We start from the raw sequence: 27,896 nt of genomic DNA, 5'->3' as shown, positions 1-27,896 counted from the left end.
TAAAATGATATAAAAGCTAAATCTCTCCTTTCTTGCCCCAATTTCCCCCCAACTGAAGAAATATATAGCCCAGCCAAAACTTCCTAGCCATAGATTCTGAGACAAGATACAGAAATAGCAAAAAATTAATTAAGCCAGGTCAATCTCACATCTTCCTTTATGGAATCAGATGTTCTATTTTTCATGACACAGCTCACCAAAGCACCAGGGACATCCACAGAGCATCGCCCATCAGAAGGCACAGCCTAGCTCTGCTCAGTCCTCAAATCCGAGAGTTTGAGACTATGAGCGAGCCTCATCTCCCGCTAACGTCTTACTCAAGAGGTATGCGATCGATCCCACATCAGCCTTTCACGGGGAGACATCTGTTCCCTCAAAAGACAACTGTGGCCACAAAAACAAACGCATGGAACACACATTTGTGTAAATGATAACACAAGTACACAAGCTCATGGACCCAGAAAAATTACACAAGGCCATTTACACAAGAAAATGGTCTCTCAAGGAAATATTTTCTTCAAAGTCAACCTCATGTCGTTTATTTTCATGTCCTCCTCCGCCACACCTATCCATGTCGGGATACAGCACAGACCTGGTCTGCGGCCTGCGTCGCCCTACAGGCGGCGTCTTGTTCCTCCCTCCCGCCTCCACCCTCCTGAGAGCTCTGCTCCTGTTCGCAGCTCCCTGCAGGCTCCGGGCTCCCCTTCCCCTCCCGCCCGCCTCAGCCCTTCCCCGGCCTAGCCCCGCGTCCCCTGCCCGCCGCGCCCGGGAGCCCCGCTCTTCCCCAGCGCCCCGGCCAGAACATCCTAGGGGAGCCGCGCGCACCTCGCAGAGAGGCCGGCCTGCTCCCGCGGTTCCGCCTCGCGCTTTCGGGACTCCCTTTCTCCTGCCCCCGAGTCATGGGCTCTGCGCGCTTTATTCCCACGAAACCTAGGACGGTGGCCATCAAACCGAGCGCTTTTTCACGGCGAAACCCGGGGCGGGAGAAAGACGGGAGCGCGTCCCTCGAAGGCGCCCGGCGCCAGCGCCGCGTGGGTTCCCGGCAGCGCCACGCCAGGCCCGGACTGGCAAGACGCGAGCCCAAGGGCGCGGGAAGAAGACGGCGGCCGGGAGCGCCGCGGGGGCCTTTCACACAGTAAGGACTACAACGCCGCGAGAAACGCGCGGGGAAAGCATCTCCGACGGACGAGGCGAAGGCGCACGCCCCCGGCCCCGGCCGCGCAGGAAACTGGCCCTAGACCAAGCAGCCACCCGAATACCGGCCGCCCGCCCCAAGCCACCCGGTCCCGGAGGACGCGGGAGCCACTGGAAGATCTAGCCTGGGGTCCAGCGCCTGCCGCGCCCCACCCCCTCCGTGCAGCCACGCCACGCCCCTGTAGCCCCGCCCTGCAGCCACACCCCGCCCGGGCGTGCACCGCGCCCAGCCCGCCCTCCCCCACCGACGCAGGCGCAGCCCCGCCCCGGCCCGCCCGAGAGGCGCCGCGCGTCCCGGCCGCTGATTGGCTGTGGCCGCGGCGGGGGCGGGACCTGGCGGAGAGCGGCGGATTCAAGATGGCGGCGGCCAGGAGGCGGCTTCCAGCGGAGCCGGCGGGAAAAAGCGAGACCTCCGCGGCGGCTTCCGCCGGACCGCGTCCGCTCCTGGCAGGGGGCGGTGGCGGGCACCGGAGCCGCCCTTAGGACTTCACCCCAGAACAGCTAGAGAAGAAGCCCCTGATGTTTACCTTCGTCCTCCCGGCCTCCACCTTTCTGCGCCGCTGCTCTTGCTCAACTTCCATCTCCCTCAGACTCCGCGCGGGCCGCCCGGCGGTGACGGGGCTGACACAGAGCAGCCTTCGCTCTATTTACACTCCCTCCCCCGCGCTTGGGCTCGCCCTCCCCCGCGACAACTGTCACGCAGCCGCGGCCCCTCCCCCGACGCGCGCCGCCAATCAGGGGGCTGCGTTCCCGGTCTCGCGCACGCGCGCTCAGGGCTGTGCAGCCTGGGCGGAGCCCCGCCCTGTACGCTCGCCGGCCACAGATTGGTGCGCTCACGTACCCGCCTCCTACGGCAGGACCAGTAAGCGGATAGCGGAGGCCTGGCCCCCGCTGTGATTGGCCGATTTTAAAAGCCCCTGCCAGGCTGGTCGAGCGGCAAAATGTTCGCGCTGCGGGTCCCGCGCGGGCAGCGCATGGGCTTTGTGTCCACCAGGACAGCTGGCCGGGCTCCCTGCACGCGCGGGCGGCGCCGAACGGCGCTCAGCAACCACCCGGACAGGGCCAGGCCGTTTTCTCCCGCTCAGGCATTAGTCGTTGGCTGTGGGCCGCCGCGGGAAGTTGAGGCCTACCACGGAGGAAGCTGCTGAGGTGAATCTCAGGGGATCCGCAAGGGCTCCCTCATCCTTGCCGGGACCCTGGGAACCCGAAACAAAAATCCTACGCCACCAGCCCGCCGAATGCGCCCCCTCGGCCGGGGGTCCTGGGTCTTCAGAGAAGAACTCGGCCGAATGCGGTCAGAAAGCCCGCGAACCGCCTGGACCTGCAGGCCCCGCCGCTTGGAGCTCCCGCCTTTCCCGACCGAGCCCGTGTCTGCTCGTGTGTCTCACTGATGTCTTAGGTCTCAAAAAAGAGAAAAGGTTTTTAGTAGACAGAAGAGAAATGGGGCCGTGGGTTCGTGGTCCCAGGGGGAAACTGACGTCGCATGGGGTCGTCGTCCCTCAGCTTGAGCTCAGCGGAACATGAGCTTGCAGAGGTGGAAACCACGGAAGGTTTGGGTGTCTTGGAGCTCTCTGGACACCGAAGCCCGGACACAGTCCCGGGGTCCGCACCGCCTGTGACCTGCGGCGGGACCGCCGGGGTGGGCGTTTTCTCAGCTGGCGCGCGCGTTGGTGGAACTTGGGGAACTAACTGGAGCGAAGTGGCAAAAAACCAAGACAGGGCGCGTGACCTCGCGCAGGCCGTCCTTTCCTGTGGAGTATTCCTCCAGCTAACCCCTTTATTTCATGTGTCCAAGTCTGGTTTCTGGGTTTCTTCGTAGTCCCTCCGGGCCTGTTCGTGCGCCTTCACTTGCAAAAGGTTCGTCGTGGAGGGCCTGTGCTTGTTTGCAGCAGTAACGATGCCCTTCCCGAGCGTGCTGGAGTGGCTCCTCGCTGACGCAAGCTCACCTTGCAGCCTCCTCAGCAACTGCAACTTAAACGCGCCCTCAGGAAGCCCTGGAATCTCGCTCAGAATTTTTTTTCTTTTTTTTTTATCTTTTTTTTTTTTTTTTTTTGAGACAGTCTCGCTGCGACTCCCAGGCTATAGCGCAATGGCGCGATCTCGGCTCACTGCAACCTCCCTCAGGAAGCCGTGGAAGCTCGACCGCCAGAAACTTCCTTCTCCTGACTCAGGCCACAGTCTTCTGTGTGGTGAGCGGGGTGTCCAGCGGTCTCCTGGTTCCCAGACTCGGAATTGGGTGGTTTGAGCAAACTCTGGGCAGTGAGCTCATTAGAGCAGGGGCCAGGCAGGCAACACAGCCAAGCGAGCAGGGGCTGCACCCACAGGATCACACTTTCCAGGAACAGAGACCCAGACCGTGCCTGAATCTCACAACTGTTACGTGTTACATTTACAACTGTGGGACTGAGGGGATGTGCCCAGGTTTGCCTAGACTGTGTTCCTCAGAACCCCAGAGTCGTTTCTGTGGACATTCTAGAGAGGTTCTGCTAATGTTGGACTTGGGTCTTATTTCAGTTCTTTTTTGTTTTCTTTTTTATAGGCAGGGTCTCAGTCTGTCACACAGGCTAGAGTGCAGTGGTGAGACCACCGCTCATTGCAGCCTCAACTTCCCCGGGCTCAGGTGATTCTCCATGTCAGCCTCCTGAGTAGCTGGAATTACAGGCACACACCACCATGCCCGGCTAATTTTTGTATTTTTAGTAGACATAGGGTCTCACTGTGTTGCCCAGGCTGGTCTTGAACTCCTGGGCTCAAGTGATCCACCTGCCTTGGCCTCTCAAAGTGCTGGAGTTACAGGCATGAGCAACCTCGCCCAGCCTCAATTCATTTTAAACTATTAAAAAGCTGTCAAGGCCAGGCAACCACTGCACTCCAACCTGGGTGACAGACTGAGACCCTAACTCAAAAAAAAAAAAAAAAAAAAGCTGCCCAAATAAATTTTGTAGATACTCACCCTCAAGGAGGGAAACGTAACTCCCCTCTCCTTAAGTGTAGACCACACATAGCCACTTCCTCCCAAAGAGTGCAATAAAGAAAAGGAGGGAAAGAGCCACTTTATTGTGGAGAAAACTGGCAGACTCCACCTCAGCCAAGTGACGCAGGTCAGCCTCACAGTTATAGTCGAGGTGACAGTGTGTGTCCCTGATGTGATGGGGTGACAGTGGCACTTCACCCCTAGATGCTTCCTTTCTGTAACCTGCAGTCCCAGTCTAACCAGGAGATAATAGACACATTTTAATTGAGGGACATTCTTCAAAATATCTGCCCAGTACTCTTCGAAACTGTCAAGGTCATCAAAAACGAGGAAAGTCTGAGAAGGAGCCTAAAGACACATAACTCAATGTAATGGGGTGTTCTGATGGATACCACATTAGGGACATGAGGCAAACCTAAGGAAACTGTCAAAGTGTGGACTTCAGTTACTTGTGCCTCAATATTGGTTCATTAATCATAACAAATGGGCCCGGTGCACTGGCTTTCACCCAAAAATTAGCTGGGCATGATGGCATGTACTTGTAGTCCCAGATACTCGAGAGGCTGAGGCAGAAGAATCGCTTGAAACTGGGAAGCAGAGGTTGCAGTGAGCCAAGATTGCACCATTGCACTCTAGCCTGGGCGTCGCAGCGAGACTCTGTCTCGAAATATATATATATATATATATATATATATATATATATATATATATATATATAACATATGTAGCACACTAAGGTAAGATGTTAATAAGAGGGGAAGCCACACATGTGGTATGTGGGATCTCCATGTACTATCTTCTCAATTATAAATCTAAAACTGTTCTTAAAAACCCTATTTAAAAAAAAAGTCTGACAAATCCATGCCCTTTGGAGCATGTTATGTATACTACTAGAGATCCCAAGGAGGCAATTCTTAGTGCTTCCCATTCACTTGGCAGTCACAGCTGTGGGCACACAGGCTCAAGTCTCTCCTTAAGTCAGTCAGTATTACAAACCATACATAATGGTATACTTGACCACTGCATAAATGTTATAAACATTCCACATCAAGAGAAAGAGGAGAGGAAAAAAAAACCAGTTCAACGAAAAGGAGAATCTGGCAAGGAAGCATCTCTGATGTGGGCAGAGCCTGCAGCAGCAGATGTGGAGGGCTTCTCACAAGTGACAGCAAGACTGTGTAAAACGGCCACTTTGACCTGGTGGTGTTCTGCTCTTTTCATGGCCATAGAGTACTCTGGTAAGGACTGATAGTAAGAGTGTCTTGTTTATGTCTTTATCTGGGTGGGTGCAGTATCTAACTGATGAGGAAACATCTGGTCCTTGTTGGCCTGATACCCTTTTTTTTTTTTTTTTTTTTTTGAGGTGGAGTTTCACTCTTGTTGCCCAGGATGGAGTGCAGTAGTGGTGCCACCTTGGCTCACTGCAACTTCCGCCTGCCTGGCCCTATCTTATAATTTAAAAGGCATCAGGGGCCAGGTGCTATGGCTCACACCTGTAATCCTAGCACTTTGGGAGGCCAAGACAGCAGATCACTTGAGGTCAGGAGTTCGAGACCAGTCTGGCCAACATGGTGAAACCCCATCTCTACCAAAAATACAAAGATTAACTGGGCGTGGTGGCGTGCGCCTGTACTCCCAGCTACTCGGGAGGCTGAGGCAGGAGAATCACTTGAACCCGGGAGGTGGAGGTTGCAGTGAGCTGAGATGGCTCCACCTCTGCACTCCAGCCTGGGCAACGAGCGAAACTCCATCTCAAAAAAAAATACATAAGATGGAGTCCTTTTCTCAGATGAGGTCACTTATATCAAGGGTGCTCTATACAGTTGCTTAACTAAATTAACCTGGTTTTTGTTCTGTGCACACTCAGAGCTGTTTAAATGTCTCCCAAGACTGTCACTGTTAATGCCTGTGGACAAGAGCCAGGTTCTTTTATTATCTTGTTTATTTATTTATTTATTTTATTTATTTTTTTTCTAGACGGAGGTTTTGCTCTTGTTGCCCAGGCTGGAGTGCTGTGGCGCAATCTTGGGTCACTGCAACCTCTGCCTTCCGATTTCAAGCAATTCTCCTGCCTCAGCCTCCCGAGTAGCTGGGATTACAGGCGCCTACCACGACGCCTGGCTAATTTTTTGTATTTTTAGTAGAGACGGGGTTTACACCATGTTGGCCAGGTTGTCTCGACCTCCTGACCTCGTGATCTGCCTGCCTCAGCCTCCCTAAGTGCTGGGATTACAGGCATGAGCCACCGCACCTGGCCCTTTTTTATAATTTTTTATAGAGATGGGGTCTTGTTGTGTTGTGCCGGCTGGTCTCCAACTCATGGGCTCAAGTGATCCTTCTGCCTTGGCCTCCCAAAGCACTGAGATTACAGGCGTGAGCCAACGCCCAATGGCACTGGGATCTTAAACATGGGGCCAGAGTCTGCTCATGTCCAGCAGCACCAGCGAGGACCCCTGACTGCCATCTGGGAATGTGTGGCACCAGGCAGGTCATGTGACCCCAGCCCACACCCTCCACAGATCTGGAGGGAGGGTAAGGCCTGGTTTCATGCTGACTTCATTTCTGGTTGGATGGCCTCCAGGGTAAGGTGAGTTGAACTCTACATCAGGAGTAATCCAGCCCCTCCAGGGCCAGCAGGCGTGAGGTGCGCCCCTCCAAGGATCTCCATGAGCTGCCTCTGTGAGCCTGACCGCCTACGGGCTGGCCAGCCTTCACCCAATCACTCACTGGTCCAGCTTCAGGGTCCCTACATGGATGTGGGTTGGAAGACAGGACAGGCACACAACCATAGATACTGATGGACATGGGCCATTTACAGAACTGAGGGCAAGAGAGCAATTTTGGCCACTGAGGCAAGTTCCTGGGTTAGCTGCACCGAGGAGGGTGCTGACCTCTGCCCCTCGGGTCCACAGGTCTGGGCCCCTGCTGCTGACATCCCCCACATGTCAGTCTGCCTGCTAGTGGGATTGACTAACTCATCAGCGTGGAGTTTAATGCCCAACCAAGTGCAGACCACGCTCCTGTTTTGCGTCACCCTCTGCGAAGCTTCCTGCATACTTGACTCCCTGCCCGGTGCCCCCAGCCCCAAGGTGGGACATATCCCCTGGGCACCCCCTCTGGTCCTGCTGAAGCCCAGCCCCTCTGCAGGTCACAACCCCTCCTCTGTCCTACCCCTTCTGCTGCCTGCAATTTCCTGAACTCCTTGGTAGGCAGTCTCCTCACCCTGTCCTCCCAGTGTCTCCCCACCCTGTCTTCCCTGCTTGCTCTGAGGGTCCCTAGGAGGGGAGGTATTAACACCCTGGAGGCAGTACACAGGTGGGGCGCCCTCCCCTGACACACAGGTTCTTCTGGACTGGGTCCTGAGGCTGGTGGTGCATAGGGGGTCACGACTGTTCCCTTCCCCCAGGTCTGAGGGTTCTGCCCCTCTGCCTCAGCTGCTGCCCACTTTTTTGCCTTCCCATGAAGCCCAGCTGGCCACACCTGGGGATGAGTGTTTACAGGTAGCCTGAGGACGCACAGTGGAAACCTGGCAACCTGGGGCCTCCCTGTGTCTGGCAGCCTGGCAACTGTCACGCGGCGCCCAGCGCTGGCTTCTGGGGCACTGCAGTCCAGGGAGGGTGTGGCTATCTTCCCACAGGGCTCTTCTCTTCCCTCAGGCTGGTCTCCAGGAGGTAAGGCCCGCCCTGCAGGCAACACCGGTGCTTGGGCTCCTGCTGAGCAGTTCTTTCCTGCGAGTAACAGAACCAGGGAGGGAGGTGGGCTGTGGCCTCCCCTGCCCCTACAGTCGTCTCATGCAGCTCCCACCATGCTGGACTCAGCAGCAGCAGAGCAAGTGACCCGACTGACGCTGAAGCTCTTGGGACAGGTGAGGCAGAGCCCGGGATGCTCCTGTTTTTAACAACTCGCAGGCTGTGGCGTTGGAGGGACTCTTCGAGACAGCCCTGCAGGTGCAGAATGCAGGGCCCCAAGGGCTGGGCCTGGGGCTGGCAGCCCAACGGACCCATCCTCAGACTTAGTCTTCACATTCTCTGAGGGTCTGGGTGGCCCATGACCGACCTGCCTGTCCTCGCAGGCCACTGAGCACAGGGTCTGGGGAGCCTCGGTGCCTGGGGGCACCTCTGCGCCCCCTGCCTGCATTGTTCCCTCTCCGGCTGCCTGAGGGACCTGCTGCCCACCTTTCGCCAGCCCTGCATCCTGGCCCACAGGCCGCCATGAGAGGGACTCACCCCTGGACACACCCAGCAGGTAGTTGCTCAGCTCAGGGTTCAGGTGGGGGGTGGTCTAGGCATGCACTGGCTGGGAAGCCTGGAGGCCTCACCAGTGAGGTGTCTCCCGGGGTTGCTCTTCAGAAATCTGCCTGAAGGGACCACTCAGAGCATCCGCCCCTAGACTTGTGGATGGAACACATGAATTCGCTAGAGGTCAGGCTTACAGAGGCAGCTCAGGGAGATCCTCGGAGGGGCTTGACTCCTGCCTGTTGGCCCTGGAGAAGCTGGGTTACTCCTGACGTACCATTCTTTTCACTCAGAAAGCCTCTTAGTCATTCCTGGAGCACACAGGGCCTTTGCCTGGAGCCACCGTCTCTGTCTCGGTCTCTCTTCCTCACAGAAGCTGGAGCAAGAACGGCAGAATGTGGAAGGGGGACCTGAGGGCCTCCACCTCGAGCCAGGTGAGAGCCCCTGGGCTGCTTGGAACCAGCACAGACAGACGCAAGTGTAGCCGCTCCAGGGGGAGCCACCTCCAGGGGGAGGTGGGGACAGCAACTCTGGGAATCACCCCCACTCCTGGTACCGGCGAGATTGTCCTCAATGCTTTTCCTTTACATTCAGAGTTGAAGACACCCCCATTCCTTATCACCTTTAGTCTGCAAACCCCAAAAAGGGGCACCTTCATTGTTCCCATTTTGCAGATGAGAAAATGGAGGCAGAGAGGTTGCTCACCCTGGCAGTGGTCGCACCCAGATCAGACCCAGTTGCTCTGGTTCCAGAGCCTGAGCTTGTCCATTGGTTGGGGAGGAGCTGCTGTCCTCACTGTTACCCGGGGACGTCCGGGGAGAAGCTGAGGAGGCCAGAGGAGCATTTCTTGTTCTTTGGAACGTGGGGCAAGCTGTGAGCTGTGGGGGCTCAGCTGCCAAGGGCAGAGCCCAGTCTCAAATACAGAGAGAAAATCCCAAACCAGGTCCCCTGACTGCAGAGCCAGTGCGAGGGAACAGAATGGCTACCAGTGCCTGGGGCAGAGGGTTTGGGGACCCCCCCAAGGGCTGGCTAGGGTTCCCAACGGCCCCACTCCAGTGTGATGCTGGGTGAGGGGCAGGACCCCTGTGCCTAAGGGAAAGGAGGCCAGAACCCTGCCCCCCACCTTCCGGAGCCTTCTCTTGAGTGTAGACCCTCCCCCAAGGAATGTAGACTTTTTCTTTTTTTTGAGAAGGAGTCTCACTCTATTGCCCAGGCTGGAGTGCAGTGGTGCAATCTCAGATCACTGCAACCTCCGCCTCTGAGGTTCAAACAATTCTTGTGCCTCAGCCTCCCGAGTAGCTGAGATTACAAGTGCGCTCCACCATGCCTGGCCAACTTTTGTATTTTTAGTAGAGAAGGGGTTTTGCCATGTTCGCCAGGCTCGTCTCGAACTCCCGGCCTGAAGTAATCCACCCACCTCGGCCTCCTAAAGTGCTGAGATTACAGGTGTGACTCACTGCACCTGGCCAGATTTTTTTTTTTATTCCTGAGACAGGGTTGGTCTCGCTCTGTTGCCCAGGCTGGAGTGCAGTGGCCTGATCACAATTCACTGCACCCCTGACCTCCTGGGATCAAGCAATCCTCCCAGTGCAACCTCCCACTGTTGAGATGACAGGCATGAGCCACCACGCCCGGACTAGGGGGCAGACTTGAGGGATGTGCAGATACTTGGGGATCAGACCAGACTCTAGACCACTTGGGGCCAGAGGGTGGCTCCAGGTGGCCAAGGTCAGGCTGCAGCCAGCCCTGTAGAGGCCTTGACCTCCTGGAGCCCAGGGCACTCTGTATGAAATGCACTCAGGAGGAACCTGGTCGCGTCATTTCAGCCTCCCTTCCAGGAATGAGATGACCATCGTCCAGCACTGAGTTCCCTGGATTACCCCTCCCCTGATGCTGCCCCTTGCCCTCCTTACCCAACACTGGTCCCTCTTTATCTGGGATAACCTAAGACCAGGATCCTCCCAGGCCTCCCCCATCCTGGGAGTGTGGGTGAGGCAGGGCCTTCCGACATGGGTGCAGTACCATCCAGTCCGAGTGCTTGCAGCGACAGCCTCTACGCGTTCCTTGGTAAGCAAGCAGGTTCTTCCCTCCAGGAAATGAGGACCGGCCGGACGATGCCCTGCAGACTGCTCTGAAGAGAAGGAGGGACCTTCTGCAGAGACTCCGGGTAGGCCCTGCACCCTCTGAGCGAACCTGGCTGAGCTCACTGTAGCAGAGATAGCTGCTCAGCCTTAAGGCACCAGGTCGGGGAGTATTAGGGAAGACCTTTCCAGACTCTCAGGGCCAGGCCCCAGCAAGGACACTGTTAGCTTAGAGACCTGCCTGGGTGCAGGTTTCCATCAGGACTGGAAATGTTGAGTAAGGGCCCAATTCCAGGAGGACCTGAAATTCTGGGATGCCTGGAGGTTTGCTCCCACGGCACTCACCAAAGATGCATCCGAGTGGCAGAGATGCAGGGGAGGTGGGGCCGCTTTTCTAGGGGGAGACCTAGAAAAAAGTAGGCCTGGAACTGGCTTAAAGAGAGAACAGACCCTGGGGCTGGGAAAAGAAAACAACTGGAAACTAGCTGACACGCTTGGGTCAATTTCAGGAGGCCACCCTCATGCACATACCCCTGGAAGGGTCTTCCAGTCATGGCCATCCTGCCGGGAGAGGCGCCTGTACCTGGCCCAGGCTGGCCTGAGCCTGACGCTGGGGGTGCCTCTGTGGCGTTGGGGCTCCCCCTCCCCGTGTGCAGCAGCTCTGCATCGGCCTTGCAGGAACAACACCTCCTGGACGAGCTCTCTCAGGCCCAGGCCTGGAGCGGGCCAAGCAGAGGAGCCCTCGGGTCAGCCCTGCCCCCAGAGCTGCCCCCCACGGGCATCCTACCCACTGCCTCCCCATCCCCGCTGGCCCCAGACCCGCCAAGGATCATCCTGCCTACGGTAAGAGGGCGAAGTCGAGGAGCACATCTGAGAGTGGGAGGCGGGTGCAGAATGAAGATTTTACAGAAGGCAGGAGGCGCTGTGCCTGCAGCGAGGTTGCCTCGTCACCCCCATCCTCCCAAGGCCCACCCTTGAAGGGGGCCAACTGCCTGCCTGGGCACTGCCTGGGCCTCCCCGGACTGCTTACCCCTCATCACAGAGGAAGGCTGGGGCCCAGCTCTGTCTCCCAAACCCCAGCCCTGGCCTTAAATGTTGCATTAGGGGTAGAAGTATCAGGAGAGCTCAGCAGGCGGCCCTGAATTTGGGGAAGTGTGTCAACTCCTCAGAACTTTATCACTGGCCGGGTGCGGTGGCTCACATCTCTACTCCCAGCACTTTGGGAGGCCGAGGCGGGCGGATCACCTGAGGTCAGGAGTTTGAGACCAGCCTGGGCAACTTGGTGAAATCCTGTCTCTACTAAAAATACAAAAATTAGGTGGGCGTGGTGGTGCATGCCTGTAGTCCCAGCTACTCAGGAGGCTGAGGCAGGAGAATCGCTTGAGCCCAGAAAGAGGAGATTACAAGACTCCATCTCAAAAAAAAAAAACAAAAAAACTTTATCATGCCCAGGAGATGCCTTAGGCCCCAATGTCAAGGGCAGAATGTTAAAGGTAAATAGTGCTCCACTTCTGAGAGCTTCCTACAGCTGTTCAGCCTTCTGGGTGGCAGGCAGCAGAAAACAACTCTGACTTTCTGAAGCAAAAAATGGATCAGAGGGAAACCAGGCACCCAGAGGTGGGATGGAAGCTGGGGGCCCGGAGGTCAAGGCTTTGGTGGGATTCGTGTGACTGGGGTGCAGGGAAGGTGGAAGAGAAGAGGCTGAGGTGGGAATTTCTAGACAGGGCAGCAGAGTCTATGACCTGGAAGGCTTTTGCCCTTTGGGAGGGGACCCTGGCAGCAGCACATGGTGGAGGGTACAGAGGGAAGAGGAGCCTCCGAAGGACCTGCCCCAGACCCTCCTCTGCAGATGGGTGGCCTTCACCAGGTTCTGGATATTCCCAGCCTGTGCCTTCCTGTCTTCCAGCACCAGGAACCTCCTCCCAGGACAGAAGGGAGTACGGGGGGTCATTGCTGTGGACCCCCCATCTTCCTCATCCCAAACACATCTACGCTTACTGTGTATCCATCAGGGCCAGTTATGCCTGCAGGTTTCACTCTCAGCCCCAGTGACACCAGGTGGGTGAGCAGGGGCTGTGGGGTCACTAAGATGAGCTTCCTGGCAGCTGGACTCAGAGCCCCTGAGGTAGGAGGTCCCATCAGCCAGGACGGGCACGGCGGCTCTAGGAAGGCCTCATGGGTCTGTGCCAGGGGTGGGCAAACCACAGCTTCAGACCGGAGCTGGCCTGCCTCCTGTTCTCACGCAACCTGCAAGCCAAGAATGGTTTTACATTTTTACATGTTTGGGGAAAAGCCAATACAATAATAATATTTTGCAACATATGAAAATTATATGAAATGCCAATTTTAGTGTTCATAAATAAAGTTTTATTGGGCCAGGCCCATTTGTTTCCACATTGTCCGTAGCTGCTTTCGTGCTGCAATGGCCAACTACAGAGCTGACGGTGTGTCCTGCTTTGGAAGCTGTTTACGATGTAGCTCTTGGCAAAAGTTTGCCAACTCTTGGTCTCTGCCGTCCTTTCTGTGAACTGAGGAAGAAGGGACAAGGCCAGGCAGCCTCACACAGCTAGAAGAGGATAAAACAGAAGGCCTTTCATGCTTGAATATTTGGCTATAATTTATTTTCACTCAGAGGAGAAACCAAAGTTTATTTTCATGACGTGTTCTATATATGTACTACAGTATATGATGGAGGACAGTAATTAACCAAGTTGTTATGGGGGCTGGGATAGAGAGGTCACTGGGACAGAATTGAGAACGCCTGTTGGGATGCGGCCATCCTACCCACGGGTCTGCCCCAGATGCTCAACACCATCCGTCATTAGGGAAATGCAAATTAAAGCCACTGTGAGCCACCACTGCATCTCTATTAAAGTGGCTACAATTAAAAAGACTGACCAGGCCAGGCACGGTGGCTCATGCCTGTAATCCCAGCACTTTGGGAGGCCAAGGTGGCCAACCGCTGCTGCATTTCCCCTGCCTGGACACGGTTGGTTGGATGGGTGGCTCTCCTGAGGTCAGGAGTTCGAGACCAGCCTGGCCAACGTGGTGAAACCCTGTCTATACTAAAAACACAAAAATTAGCCGGGCGTGGTGGCAGGCGCCTGTAATCCCAGCTACTCGGGAGGCTGAGGCATGAGAATCGCTAGAACCTGGGAGGCGGAGGTTGCAGTGAGCTGAGGTTGTACCATTGCACTCCAGCCTGGGCGACAAGAGCAAGACTTTGTCTCAAAAAAAACAAAAACACCATACCAAGTGTTGGTTGCTCCTATTAAAGCAGAATTAGTGGAACCAGGCCTCAGCCCATCCTGCTAAAGACAGGAAATGTGGGAAACATTAAAAATACTACATCCTAAGTGATATCTAGACTGACATACCTTTCCGTTCAACCATTTATTCAGTGTCTGGGGTTAATCATTTAAAGTTCTCCTTGGATGGATGAATGGATGTGTAGGTAGATGGTTGGCTGGTTGGATGGATGGGTGGGTGGATGGATGGGTGGGTGGGTGGGTGGTTGGTTGGTTGGGTGGGTGGATGGGTGGATGGGTGGATGGATAGGTGGGTGGATGGGTGGATGGATGGGTGGGTGGGTGGATGGATGGGTGGGTGGATGGTTGGTTGGTTGGATGGATGGGTGGGTGGATGAATGGTTGGTTGGCTGGTTGGATGGATGGGTAGGTGGATAGATGGGTGGGTGGTTGGTTGGATGGGTGGATGGGTGGATGGATGGGTGGGTGGGTGGATGGTTGGTTGGTTGGATGGATGGGTGGGTGGATGAATGGTTGGTTGGCTGGTTGGATGGATGGGTGGGTGGATGGATGGGTGGATGGATGAGTGGGTGGATGGTTGGTTGGATGGATGGGTGGATGGTTGGTTGGTTGGTTGGTTGGATGGATGGGTGGATGGTTGGTTGGTTGGTTGGTTGGATGGGTGGGTGGATGGATGGGTGGTAGATACTGGAGACACTTTCTTCAAGGACATATGCAGATAGCTAATCACCTGGCTGTTCCTAGGTCCCCCAGCCTCCTGCCACCATCATTCAGCAGCTCCCTCAGCAGCCACTCATAGCACAGATTCCTCCTCCCCAGGCCTTCCCTACTCAACGGTCAGGAAGTATTAAGGAAGGTAAGTGTTCCATATTCATATTGTTGTGGGTTGAGGAAATTATCTACTGAAAGGGAAAATGTTCCTGGAAGCAGGACAGTCACTTAGGGCCAGCTTTTGGCTGTTCAACATGAAAATAATTTTAACTTTAAGAAATCCTTATATAAATGATATCTCACAGGGAAGGAAACAAGAGGTATAAGAAAGATAACTAGGAGGTAAAATAATTGGGCTCCAATTCCAACTCATCCAATCATCATCCATTCAAAAACCATTATTAAGATGCTTCTTTTAAAATAATTTTTAGGGCCCGGCTCGGTGGCTCACGCTTGTAATCCCAACACTGGGAGGCCGAGGCGGGTGGATTACCTGAGGTCAAGAGTTCGAGACCAGCCTGGCCCACAGGGTGAAACCCCATCTCTACTAAAAATACAAAAACCAGCTCACCATGGTGATGGATGCCTGTAATCCCAGCTACTTGGGAGGCTGAGGCAGGAGAAATTGCTTGAACCTGGGAGGCGGAGGTTGCAGTGTGAGCCAAGAATGCACAACTTTACTCCATCCTGGGCGACAGAGTGAGACTCTGTCTCAAAAATAATAATAATAATAATAATAACTTTTAAATACTTGATTTTTTAAATTTATTTATTTATTTATTTAGAGAGAGAGAGAGTGTGTCTTGCTTTGTTGCCCAGGCTGGAATACAATGGCATGATCTCAGCTCATTGCAACCTCTGCCTCCTGGGTTCAAGCGACTTCTCCTGCCTCAGCCTCCCAAGTGGCTGGAACTGTAGGCCTGCACCACCATGCTTTGCTAATTTTTGTATTTTCAGTAGAGGTGGGTTTTCGCCATTTTGGCCAGGCTGGTCTTGAACTCCCAACCTCAGGTGATCCGCCCACCTCAGCCTCTCAAAGTGCTGGGATTATAGGCGTTTGCCACTGTGCCCGGCCCAATTTGACAAGTTTTGTTTATTTTTTTATTTTTATTTTTTTTGTTCTGAGACAGTCTCGCTCTTGTTGCCCAGATAGGAGTGCAATGGCGCCATCTTGGCTCACTGCAACCTCCACCTCCTGGGTTCAAGCAATTCTCCTGCCTCAGCCTCTCGAGTAGCTGGGATTACTGGTGCCCACCACCATGCCCAGCTATTTTGTTGTATTTTTGGTAGAGACAGGGGTTTCACTATGTTGGCCAGGCTGGTCTCGAACTCCTGACCTCAGGCGATCCACCCGCCTTGGCCTCCCAAAGTGCTGGGATTACAGGTGTGAGCCACCACACCTGGCTTGACAAGTTTTAACATATACATATAACATATACTTATATCACTACAATCAAGACTGAGCATATCCATCACCTCCAAAGTTTCCTCGTGTTTCTTTTTAATCCCTCCTCCTACACCCCCATGCAACTGCTGAGCAGCTTTCCGTCACTATGTAGTAGTTTGAATTTTCTAGATTATTTTATTTTATTTTTGAGGCAGAGTCTTGCCTGTCGCCTAGGCTGGAGTGCAGTGGCGTGATCTCGGCTCACTGCAACCTCCGCCCCTCCAGGTTTAAGCAATTCTCTGCCTCAGCCTCTGGAGTAGCTGGGGATTACAGGTACCTGCCACCACGCCCTGCTAATTTTTTGTATTTTTAATAGAGACGGGGTTTCACCATCTTGGCCAGGCTGGTCTTGAACTCCTGACCTCATGATCCACCCACCTCAGCCTCCCAAAGTGCTGGGATTACAGGCGTGGGCCACCATGCCCGGCCTGCATTTTCTAGATTTTTGTAGAAATGGTCTACACAGTATGTACTCTTTTTTTGTACGGCTTCTCTCAGCATGACTGTTTTAAGATTCATCACTGTTGTTGGGTGTATCAATAAATGGTTCCTTCCAATTGCTGAGTAGTATTGCATTGTGTGAATATATCAGTTTGTTATGCATTCACCTGTTGGTGGATGTCTTAGTCCATTTTCTGTTGCTTAGAATATCTGAAACTGAGTAATTTTTTTTTTTTTTTGAGACGGAGTCTTGCTCTTTTGCCCAGGCTTGAGTGAAGTGGCGCAATCTCGGCTCACTTCAACCTCTGCCCACCGGGTTCAAGCGATTCTCCTGCCTCAGCCTCCCAAGTAGCTGGGATTACAGGCGCCTGCCACCATGCCCGGCTAATTTTTGTGGTTTTTAGTAGAGACGGGGTTTCACCATGTTGACCAGGCTGGTATCAAATTCCTGACCTCAGATGATCTGCCTGCCTCGGCCTCCTAAAGTATTGGGATTACAGGCGTGAGCCACCAGACCTGGCCTTCGGTTAATTTTTGCATTTTTAGTAGAGACGGGATTTCGCCATGTTGGCCAGACTGGTCTCGAACTCCTGACCTCAGGTGATCCACCCACCTCAGCCTCCCAAAGTACTAGGATTACAGGCGTGAGCCACTGCGCCTGGCCAAATCTCGGTAATTTATAGAGAAAAGAAATTCATTTCTTACAGTTATAGAGACTGGGGAGTGCAAGGTTCAGGGGGCACGTCTGATGAGAGCCTTCTTGCTGTTGGGGACTCTGCAGAGTCTGGAGGCATCACGTGGCAAGGGGGCTGAGTGTGCTGATGGCTAGCTCAGGTCACTCTTCCTCTTATTATAAAGCCACCAATTCTCCTCCCATGATAACACATTAACCCATGAAATCATTAATCCATTATCTCATGTATGCATTAATCCATTCATAAAGGCAGAGCCCTCATGATCCAAGTACCCCTTACAGGCCCCACCTCTCAATACTGCCACATTGAGGATTAAGTTCCAACCACAGTAATGAACATTTGGGTTGCTTCTTGTTTTCGCTTATGACCAACAAAGCTGTCGTGGACATTCCTGCCTCAGTCTTTCTGTGGACGTATGCTTTCATTTCTCTTGGGTAAATACCTAGAAGTGAAATGTCTGAATCAAATGAGATTTAACTCTTTTTTTTTGAGATGGAGTCTCACTCTTTCGCCCAGGCTGGAGTGCAGTGTCGTGATCCCGGCTCACTGCGGCCTCTGCCTCCCGGGTTCAAACAATTCTCCTGCCTCAGCCTCCCAAGCAGCTGGGATTACAGGCATGTGCCACCACGCCCGGCTGATTTTTGTATTTTTAGTAGAGACGGGGTTTCTCCATGTTGGCCAGGCTGGTCTCGAACTCCCGACCTCATGATCTGCCCCCTTCGGCCTCCCAAAGTGCTGGGATTATGGGCGTGAGCCACCGCGCCTGGCCAGCAGTTTCTTAAAAGTTAAATCAGCCAGGTGCGGTGGCACATGCCTGTAGTCCCAGCTGCTCGGGAGGCTGAGGTAGGAGAATCACTTGAACCCAGGAGGTGGAGGCTGCAGTGAGCAGAAATCGTGCCTTTGTACTCCAGCCTGGGTGACAGAGCGAGACTCTGTCTCAAAAAAGAAAAAAAAGAAACTGCCAAACTGTTATCTAGTGTCTGCAGCATTTAATATTCTCACTAGTAATGTTTGTGAGTTCTAGTTATTTACAACCTTGGCAACATGTGGTATGGTCAGTCTTTCTCATTTTATCCATTTTAACAGGATGCAGTGGTGGTTGATTGTGGCTTTGATTTGCATTGCCCTAATGACTAATGGAATTGGTAGTCTAGGGGCAGATGTGTGTAGAATGGCTGAATCACCTGACAGCTGTCCTCAAATCTGTCCCAGTGACCTGCCTATCCCAACCCCTGTGCTGACTTGGTTAATTACTGTAGCTCTATCATATATTGCAATCCAAGCCAGATCTGGCCCAGGACGGCCATGTAACCCACATCCAGGGGATACCTTTCCTATTGTGATCCATATGAGGAGCCCCTGGAGTGGCAGAGAGCATAGCTTGTGCCATCATAAAGAAGGGTAGTCCTGTCTTTCCTTATTACCTGTCGATTTTTCCAGATGAACTTTAGTGATAGTCTGTCAGGTGCTAAAAAGCACACTGAGGTAGGGGTGTGTGTGGGGGTGTGTGTGTGCCTATGCTTGTATGCCATAGGTTCTAAAAAGCATACCGAGGTAGGGGTGTGTGTGAATGGGTGAGTGTGTGCCTATGCTTGTATGCCATATGAGAGAAAATGCAGCATTTAAAATCAGTGGTTAACGGCCAGCACAGTGGCTCATGCCTGTCATCCCAGCACTTTGGGAGGCTGAAGCAGGAAGATCGCTTGAGCCTAGGAGCTTGAGACCAGCCTGGGCAACATAGCAAGATGCAATCTTGGCTGGGCGCAGCGGCTCACACCTGTAATCCCAGCACTTTGGGAGGCTAAAGAGGCTGGATCACCTGAGGTCAGGAGTTCGAGACCAGCCTGGCCAACATGGTGAAATCCCGTGTCTACTAAAAATACAAAAATCAGCCAGGTGTGGTGGTGGGCGCCTGTAATCCCAGTTACTTGGGAGGTTGAGGCAGGAGAATTGCTTGAGCCTGGGAGGCAGAGGCTGCAGTGAGCTGAGATCACGCCACTGCACTCCAGCCTGGGTGACAGACCAAGACTCTGTCTTAAAAAAAATAAATAAAAATAAGGGGAGGCCGGGCACAGCGGCTCACACCTGTAATCCCAGCATTTTGGGAGGCCGAGGTGGGAGGATTGCTTGAGCTCAGGAGTTCCAGACCAGCCTGGGCAACATGGGGAAACTCCATCTCTACAAAAAAATACAAAAATTCGCCAAGTGTTAGGTGCATGCCTGTGGTCCTAGCTACTTGGGAGGCTGAGATGGAAGGATCACTTGAACCCAGGAGGTGGAGGCTGCAGTGAGCTGTGACTGTGCCACTGTTCTGCAGTCTGGGCAAGGGAGTGAAACGCTGTCTCTAAATAAATACATAAATAAATGGAAATTAAAAACATTTGCAGGAAAGTAGATACTGAGGGAGTTTGCATAACTGTTCTAAAGGAATTCGTAAAAGATTTTTTTTTTCGAGATGGGAGTGTCGCTCTGTTGCCAGGCTGGAGTGCAGTGGCATGATCTGAGCTCACTGCAACCTCCGCCTCCTAGGTTCAAGCGATTCTCCTACCTCAGCCTCCCGAGTAGCTGGGACTACAGGCGTGTGCCACCATGCCCAGCTAATTTTTGTATTTTTAGTTGAGACGGGGTTTCACCATGTTGGCCAGATGGTCTTGATATCTCGACCTCATGATCCGCCCACCTCGGCCTCCCAAAGTTCTGGGATTACAGGCGTGAGCCACCGCGCCCGGCCAAGATTCTTTTTTAAAAAGTTAATTTACAGCATGGCACAGTGGCTCATATCTGTAATCCCAGCACTTTGGGAGACTGATATGGGAGGATCACTTGAGCCTAGGAGTTCAAGACCAGCCTGGGTAACATATTGAGACCTCTTCTCTACAAAACGTATCAAAATTAGTTGGGTATGGTGGCATGTGCCTGTGGTCCCAGCTACTTGGGAGGATGAGATGGGGGGATCCCTTGAGCCCAGGAGATCCATGCTGCAGTGAGCTGTGTTCACACCAAGGCGTCCCAGCTTGGGCAACAGAGTGAGACCCTGTCTCAAAAAAAAAAAAAAAAAAAAAAAAGATTAATTTGTGATTTAAAAAAAAAAAAAAACCATGTAACTTTACCATTGTGACCACTTGTTAAGTGCAAAGTTCAGTAGTGTTAACTATAGTCACTGCTGTGCCGCAGAACATTTTTATCTTGCAAATCTCAAACTCCACCCGTCGGACTACATCACCCCCTCCCGTCAGTGCCTGGCAACCACCGTCCTGTGTTCTGTTTCTGAGTCTGACTGTGTTCCATGTGTCAGATGAATGGAGCCACACAGTATTTGTCTTTGTGTGACTACATCACCCGCTCTCGTCAGCGCCTGGCAACCACCGTCCTCTGTTCTGTTTCTACGAGTTTGACTGTGTTCGATGTGTCAGATGAATGGAGCCACACAGTATCTGTCTTTGTGTGACTACGTCACCCCCTCCCGTCAGTGCCTGGCAACCACCGTCCTCTGTTCTGTTTCTACGAGTTTGACTGTGTTCGATGTGTCCTGTGAGTGGAGCCACACGGTATTTGTCTTTGTGTGACTACATCACCCCCACCTTCAGTGCCTGGCAACCACCGTCCTCTGTTCTGTTTCTATGAGTCTGACTGTGTTCGATGTGTCCTGTGAGTGGAGCCACACAGTATTTGTCTTTGTGTGACTACATCACCCCCTCCCGTCAGTGCCTGGCAACCACCGTCCTGTGTTCTGTTTCTACGAGTCTGACTGTGTTCGATGTGTCCTGTGAGTGGAGCCACACAGTATTTGTCTTTGTGTGACTACATCACCCGCTCTCGTCAGTGCCTGGCAACCACCGTCCTGTGTTCTGTTTCTACGAGTCTGACTGTGTTCGATGTGTCCTGTGAGTGGAGCCACACAGTATTTGTCTTTGTGTGACTACATCATCCCCACCTGCCAGTGCCTGGCAACCACCGTCCTGTGTTCTGTTTCTACGAGTCTGACTGTGTTCGATGTGTCCTGTGAGTGGAGCCACACAGTATTTGTCTTTGTGTGACTGGCTTATTTCGCTTAGTGTGATGTCCTCAAGGATCACCCACATTGCAGCAGGTCACAGATGAGTAACAGTCCATTGTATGGATAGACCACGTTTCTGCCTCCATTTATCTATCTACTGATGTACACTTGGGTTGCTTCCGTCCCCGCTCAAGATTCCGGGCTTACATCTGCACAGGCCTTTTTGCCCTCTAATGGAACGCATGCCTAGGACTGAAATGGCTGTGTCAGGAAATACAGCCACAAAGTCTCTCAAAAGGTTTCTGCCCATTTACACTCCACATACATGAATGAGAATTTCAGTCGCCAGAGCACTTCACCAACACTTGGCATTTTCACACTTTTCATTTTTGCCAGCGTGGTGGGCATCTTATGGAAGTTCATTCTGGTTTAATTTGCATTTCACTTTTTCATATATTTATTGGCCATTTGTTTTTGTTTTTTGAGGTTTTTTTTTTCTAAGAGACAGGGTCTCACTCCATTGCCCAGGCTGGAGTGCAGTGGTGCAATCATACCTCGCTGCAGCCTCAACTTCTGGGCTCAAGCACTCCTCCCACCTCAGCCTCCCAAGTAGCTGGGACTACAGGCACAGTCAGCTAATTTTAAAAATTTTGTGTAGGCCAGGCGCAGTGGCTCACGCCTGTAATCCCAGCACTTTGGGAGGCCGAGGCGGGCAGATCATGAGGTCAGGAGTTCCAGACCATCCTGGCTAACACAGTGAAACCCCATCTCTACTAAAAATACAAAAACAAAATTAGCCGGGCGTGGTGGCGGGTGCTTGTAGTCCCAGCTACTCAGGAGGCTAAGGTGGGAGAATGGCGTGAACCTGGGAGGCAGAGCTTGCAGTGAGCCAAGATTGCGCCACTGCACTCCAGCCTGGGCGACACAGTGAGACTCCGTCTCAAAAAAAAAAAAAAAAAAAAAAAACCAGCACTTTGGGAAGCCAAGGCAGGTGGATCATGAGGTCAGGAGATCGAGACCATCCTGGCTAACACGGTGAAACCCCATCTCTACAAAAAATACAAAAAATTAGCCGGGCGTAGTGGCGGGCACCTGTAGTCCCAGCTACTCAGGAGGCTGAGGCAGGAGAATGGCGTGAACCCAGGAGGCGGAGCTTGCAGTGAGTCGAGATCGCACCACTGCACTCCAGCCTCGGCGACAGAGCAAGACTCCGTCTCAAAAAAAAAAAAAAAAATATATATATATATATATATATATTTGTGTAGAGATGAGGTCTTGCTATGACTGGTGTCAGCTCCTGGTCTCAAGGACTTCTCCTGACTCGGTCTCCCAAAGTGCGAGCATCACAGGCATGAGCCACCGTGCCTGGCCTTATTGGCTACTTGAATATCCTTTTTTGTAAAGTGTCCATTTAAGTAATTTGCCCATTTTTCTTTCAGGTTGCCTGCCTCCCTTATTGGTTTCTAGGGATTCTTTATAATTTCTGTATGAGCCCTTTTTTGATATGTGCATTTTGAGTGTTCCATCCTTCTTGTGGTTGCCTTTTCACTCTCTTCATGGTGTCTGTAGATGAACAGATGTTTTATTATTTATTTTTTGGGGAGATAGTATCTTGCTCTGTTACCCAGGCTAGAGTGCAGGGGCATGATCATGGCTCACTACAGCCTCGAACTCCTGGGCTCAAGTGATCCTCCTGCCTCAGCCTCCTGAGTACCTGGGACTACAGGCGTGCACCACTACAACTGGCTTAGATGTTTTAATTTTTTTTTTTTTCTTGAGACGGAGTTTCGCCCTGGTTGCCCAGGCTGGAGTACAGTGGCGCGATCTTGGCTCACCGCAACCTCTGCCTCTTGAGTTCAAGCGATTCTCCTGCCTCAGCCTCCCAAGGAGCTGGGATTACAGGCTTGAACCACCACGCCTGGCTAATTTTTGTATTTTTAGTAGAGACTCAGAGCATGCCCTGGGGACCCACAGTGTACAGACAAACTCAGGGCACGCCCCGGGGACCCACACCGTGTACAGACGGGCTCAGGGCGCGCCCCGGGGACCCGCACCGTGTACAGACGGGCTCAGGGCGCGCCCCGGGGACCCGCACCGTGTGCAGACGGGCTCAGGGCGCGCCCCGGGGACCCGCACCGTGTGCAGACGGCCTCAGGGCGCGCCCCGGGGACCCGCACCGTGTGCAGACGGCCTCAGGGCGCGCCCCGGGGACCCGCACCGTGTGCAGACGGGCTCAGGGCGCACCCCGGGGACCCGCACCGTGTACAGATGGACTCAGAGCCTGCCCCGGGGACCTGCACAGTGTACAGACACACGTGTTCTCTGGTCCTATAACACGCTCTATCACTTTAACAAATAGGAAAAATGGAAACTTTATTCAGGGTCCCCCTGCTTCTTCCCTGCAGACATGGTGGAGCTGCTGCTGCTGCAGAACGCACAGGTGCACCAGTTGGTCCTGCAGAACTGGATGCTCAAGGCCCTGCCCCCAGCCCTGCAGGTAGGCTCAGCCCCCAGCAGAACCCTAGGCCAAGGAAACAGGGCCTGGGTGGTTTTTCTTCTGGAAATTTCTGCATCTGTGTAGCTCTGAAAGGGCATTCCTGGCTCAGGTCTACAGTCTGGCTGTGAAGCCCCCATCCCCATCGAGTCCCAGCCCAGATGAGGAATGGGTTGCACAATTTGGGGCGGGGGAAGAGCCTCCTCTGGGAGGATGCTTAGACCCTGCCATCCTGCCTATCACATGGGATCCAGCCCCAGTTAGGAACAAGGCGGGAGTGGAGGTGGGGAGCAGCCTGGGCTGCGTCCTAAGTGGCAGGTGCGTCTGTGGCAGGACCCGCCACATGTGCCCCCGGGGGTCCCACGAGCTGCCAGGCCAAGGCTGCCTGCCGTGCACCACCACCACCACCACCACCATGCTGTGTGGCCACCTGGGGCTGCCACTGTCCTCCAGCCCGCCCCCAGCCTGTGGACGCCTGGCCCACCCTGAGTGTGAGTCACAGAGACCCTGGCCGGGGCACCCTCCACCCCCAGGCTTCCTCAGGGCTGTGGGCTGTGGCGGGACTATGGAAGAGAGCAGGGAGAGACCCTGCCACCAGTTGGAGTGGCTACGCGAGTGTGGACTGCAGGCTCCTCCTGGGGAAGCTGGGCAGGCTCGCTTTCCGGTCACGGGGCCATTCCAGGGGGCATCCCTTGCTCCGGGTCCCCTGCAGTGAGGGGCCTGTGAACCCCACCAGGGCAGCAGCCCCTCTCAGGGACCCCTCCTTTCCTGTAGGGCGGCGCCGGCCCACCTGGGAGCCTCAGATCCCCCTCTTCCATCACGGAGGTAAAGTTGAGGCCGTGGACGCCACCAGCCTGACGATCCTGAAATAAAGATTTCATCCAGAAAGAGTTTAAGAAAATCTCAGCTCAGGAGCCAGAACAGAAAAGATCAATAGCTTTAGCCACATGGAAGTGTGAACATCCTGATGGGGAAAATACCACAAAGTCTAATTTAATAACTAGGGACACCTGTGTGCCACAGCTGTGGCACAGACTCCCACTAAAGAAGTAGGGGTGCATGGCTTATGCCTGTAATCCCAGCACTTTAAGAGGCTGAGGCAGGAGGATCACTTGAGCTCAGGAATTCGAGACCAGCCTGGGTCACATAGCAAGACCCCGTCTCTACAAAAAATAAATTTAAAAAACTAGCCAGGTGTGGTGATATGCGCCTGTGATCTCAGCAGCTCTGGGGGCTGAGGTGGGAGGATTGCTTGAGCCCAGGAGTTAGAAGCTGCAGTGAGCTCTGATGGAACCACTGCACTATAGCCTGGACCACAGAGCAGGCCCCTGTCTCAAAACATAAAATAAAAAAGTGAAAGAAGCAAGCTGTGTATGACGTGATCCCTTTTGAGTTAAAAAAAAAAAAAAAAGGGAGAGTGCTAATGCTATAAATGCAGAAATCTCTACATGCTGGTTTGCACAGCTCTTGTTCCTGTAAAGCAAAGGTGAGTGCTGGGCAGTGGAAGGGCGGCTCACTCTCCTCAGTTCAGTTTCCTTCTGTGCTGTGGGGTTTCTTACCATGTGGACAGGCTACCTTGACTATTTCTTTTCTTTACTTTTTGTTACTTTTTTTTTTGGGTGCAATTATGTTTCTTTGCTCTTTTAATGTTGTTTACATATTTTTAAGTAGTATACTTAAACTTTCATTCACCCCCTATTAGGACAGATTCTTTCATTCCTGAAGTTCCGCACAAGGAGGAACCCTGTCCCAGTGCTTCCATCCTTGAAAGTTTGCAGGTAGGAGACAGGATGACCAGAGAGTTGCCACTGAGCTGCAGAGCTCCCCAGGGACAGCCACCTGGTGCTGACATGGACGGGCAGGTGTGAACACCGAAGGGCCCAGCGCAGCTACTGGCAGTAACACTCACTTCTCTCAGAACCATCTTTTCGTGCCTCTTGAAGGTGATTCCAGAGACTCTGTGCTCTCGTTAAAAGCTCAAACCAAAGCTCAGACTCCATTTCCTCTTTTCAAGGTGACTTTCCAGCATGGCATTTCTCTTTCTATTAAAAATTTTTTTTTTTTGAGACAGAGTTTTGCTCTTGTCGCCCAGGCTGGAGTGCAATGGAGCGATCTCGGCTCACTGCAAGCTCCGCCTCCCAGGTTCATGCCATTCTCCTGCCTCAGCCTCCCGTGTAGCTGGGACTACAGGTGCCCACCACCACACCCAGCTAATTTTTTGTATTTTTAGTAGAGACGGGGTTTCACTGTGTTAGCCAGGATGGTCTTGATTTCCTGACCTCGTGATCCACCTGCCTCGGCCTCCCAAAGTGCTGGGATTACAGGCGTTGAGCCACCGCGCCCGGCCTATTAATTATTTCTCAACAGAATTTTTCATACAACAGAGGGAAGAAATGTCACAGGAAGTGGTGGTCTTTGGATGGCCTGGTCTTGCTGGGTTCACAGGGATGAAAGGCTCTGGCATCCAGAGTGTCTGGTTAGGGCACAGCTGCGCTGGCTTAGCCTTGACTGGCCTGCAGGAGGGGTGGGGTCACACCTGAGGGTGGGGCAGGGGATGAGCTCACCCCCATACACAGTCCCCCTTGGTCCACCTGGGTAGGCTGAAGAGCTCAGAGCAGGCCCTGAAAATGGGCTTGGGCTACTTGGCAGGGGTTTTGGGGTCTGGGTGCCTGGTACCTGGTAGTTAGGAGTGGGGGCTTCTCATGGCCACACCTCCTTGCCTGTGGTCAGGAGAGGGGTGGGTGGTGGGGGGGGCTCAGGGCACATTGTGCACACCTGTACACCTGATAAGTTGGGTGACACTCACTGAGAGAGGTTGAAGATGACCCAGGGACCGAGGCAGCACATATGCATGGGTCAGAGCCTCCACAGGGTTGGCAGATCTGCAGATTCAATGCAACTCCAGTCAAGATACCACATTCTTCCTGGCATGTGAGGAGCTGAATCTGGAACCACACAGAACGTGAAGGGCCGGGTGACTCTGGGAGCAGAAGGATGAGGACGGACCTGCTCTGACGACACTCTGGCTTGCAAGAGGGTCCAGAATCAGGGCAGTATGGCTGGGGACAGGCTGGGCAGTGGTGACCTGTGAGCCCCCACTCCTAACTACCAGGTTCCTAGAGCAGGAAACTACCCTGCAACAGGTGATGCTGCTGCTGCCTGGGCCATGGGTGGCTCTTCCTCAGATTCAGGTCAGAAGGGCATTTGCTCACATTCCCTAAAGAAATAAAGGGTTGGGGCCAGGCACAGCGGCTCACACCTATAATGTCAGCACTTTGGGAGGCCTAGGCGGATCAATCACTTGAGGTCAGGAATTTGAGACCTGCCCGGCCAACATGGTGAAACCCTGTCTCTACTAAAAAATACAAAAATTAGCCAGGTGTGGTGGCACACACATGTAGTACAAGCTACCTGGGAGGCTGAGGCAGGAGAATCACTCCAAAAAAAAAAAAAAAAGAAAGAAAGAAATACAGGATTGGGCCGGGCGCGGTGTGTGGCTCACACCTGTGATCCCAGCACTTTGGGAGGCTGAGGCGGGCAGATTACTTGAGGTCAGGAGTTCAAGTCCAGCCTGGTCAACACAGCGAAACCCTGTCTCTACAGAAACAAAAATTAGCTGGGCGTAGTGGTGCGCACTTGTAGTCCCAGCTGCTCGGGAGGCTGAGGCAGGAGAATGGCTTGAGCCCAGGAGGCGGAGGTGACAGTGAGCTGAGACTGCACCACTGCACTCCAACCTAGGCAACAGAGCGAGACCCTACCTCAAAATAACAAAACAGGCTGGGCATGGTGGCTCATGCCTATAATCCCAGCACTTTGGGAGGCCAAGGTGGGCGGATCACGAGGTCAGGAGATGGAGACCATCCTGGCTAACACGGTGAAGCCCCTCTCTACTAAAAATACAAAAAATTAGCCGGGCAAGGTGGTGGGCGCCTGTAGTCCCAGCTACTCGGGAGGATGAAGCAGGAGAATGGCGTGAACCCCGGCGGGCGGAGCCTGTAGTGAGCCGAGATCGCGCCACTGCACTCCAGCCTGGGCGACAGAGCGAGACCCCGTCTCAAAAAAAAAAAAAAAAAGCTTGGATTAAAGCTGACTCCATTTTCTGTTTTCACGAGTACTTTTTCGACATTACGCTATGTCTCACAGTAAACAGAACGCTCTCCACCGAAGGGCGCGGTGGTGCAGCGACTTCAGGAACAGAGGGGCCTGGCCCGTGTTCCCAAGGGGACAAGTCCAGGCTAAGACAGGACGCAAGTCCAGTGGGAAGGCATTTTCATGTCCCTAAATCATTTCATAGGACAAACAGATGATCAGAATTGTAGTAGCTCCAGGCTTTAGAACTCACGAAGGTCTCTGAGGTG

General features: G+C 53.4%; 2 protein-coding genes across 19 annotated transcripts in view; one reads left to right on the top strand and one right to left on the bottom strand.

Moving 5' to 3' along the window:
• Nucleotides 1-2,856, bottom strand: part of PCNT (pericentrin) — a 203,298-nt gene extending 200,442 nt beyond the window's left edge. For all 7 annotated transcript variants that reach the window (XM_055105153.2, XM_055105160.2, XM_055105158.2 and 4 more), the window contains exon 1: nt 1,722-2,856. In XM_055105153.2, the coding sequence (XP_054961128.2) occupies nt 1,722-1,775 (54 nt within the window). In that variant the 5' untranslated portion in view covers nt 1,776-2,856. The remainder of the gene's footprint in view (nt 1-1,721) is intronic.
• C22H21orf58 (chromosome 22 C21orf58 homolog) lies at nt 2,202-26,246 on the top strand. Of its 12 annotated transcripts, none has more exons than XM_055105164.3 (9): nt 2,202-3,051; nt 3,255-3,383; nt 7,825-8,033; nt 8,777-8,837; nt 10,497-10,570; nt 11,163-11,327; nt 14,498-14,609; nt 23,450-23,541; nt 24,313-24,904. In XM_055105164.3, exons 1-9 carry the CDS (start codon nt 2,979-2,981, stop codon nt 24,394-24,396), a joined length of 999 nt encoding a protein of 332 aa, XP_054961139.2. In that variant the 5' UTR covers nt 2,202-2,978; the 3' UTR covers nt 24,397-24,904. The 12 variants fall into 12 exon arrangements, with proteins under 12 accessions (XP_054961139.2, XP_034803898.3, XP_034803900.3 ...); XM_034948007.3 differs by lacking the exon at nt 24,313-24,904 and adding an exon at nt 23,872-24,027 and having other exon boundaries at nt 2,286-3,051; XM_034948009.3 differs by lacking the exons at nt 3,255-3,383; nt 24,313-24,904 and adding an exon at nt 23,872-24,027 and having other exon boundaries at nt 2,915-3,051.
• The last annotated feature ends 1,650 nt before the right edge of the window (nt 26,247-27,896 follow it).

This window comes from Pan paniscus, chromosome 22, assembly GCF_029289425.2.
Source record: "Pan paniscus chromosome 22, NHGRI_mPanPan1-v2.0_pri, whole genome shotgun sequence".
NCBI classification, from domain to species: domain Eukaryota; kingdom Metazoa; phylum Chordata; class Mammalia; order Primates; family Hominidae; genus Pan; species Pan paniscus.
This window is presented reverse-complemented; position numbering and strand designations above follow the sequence as displayed.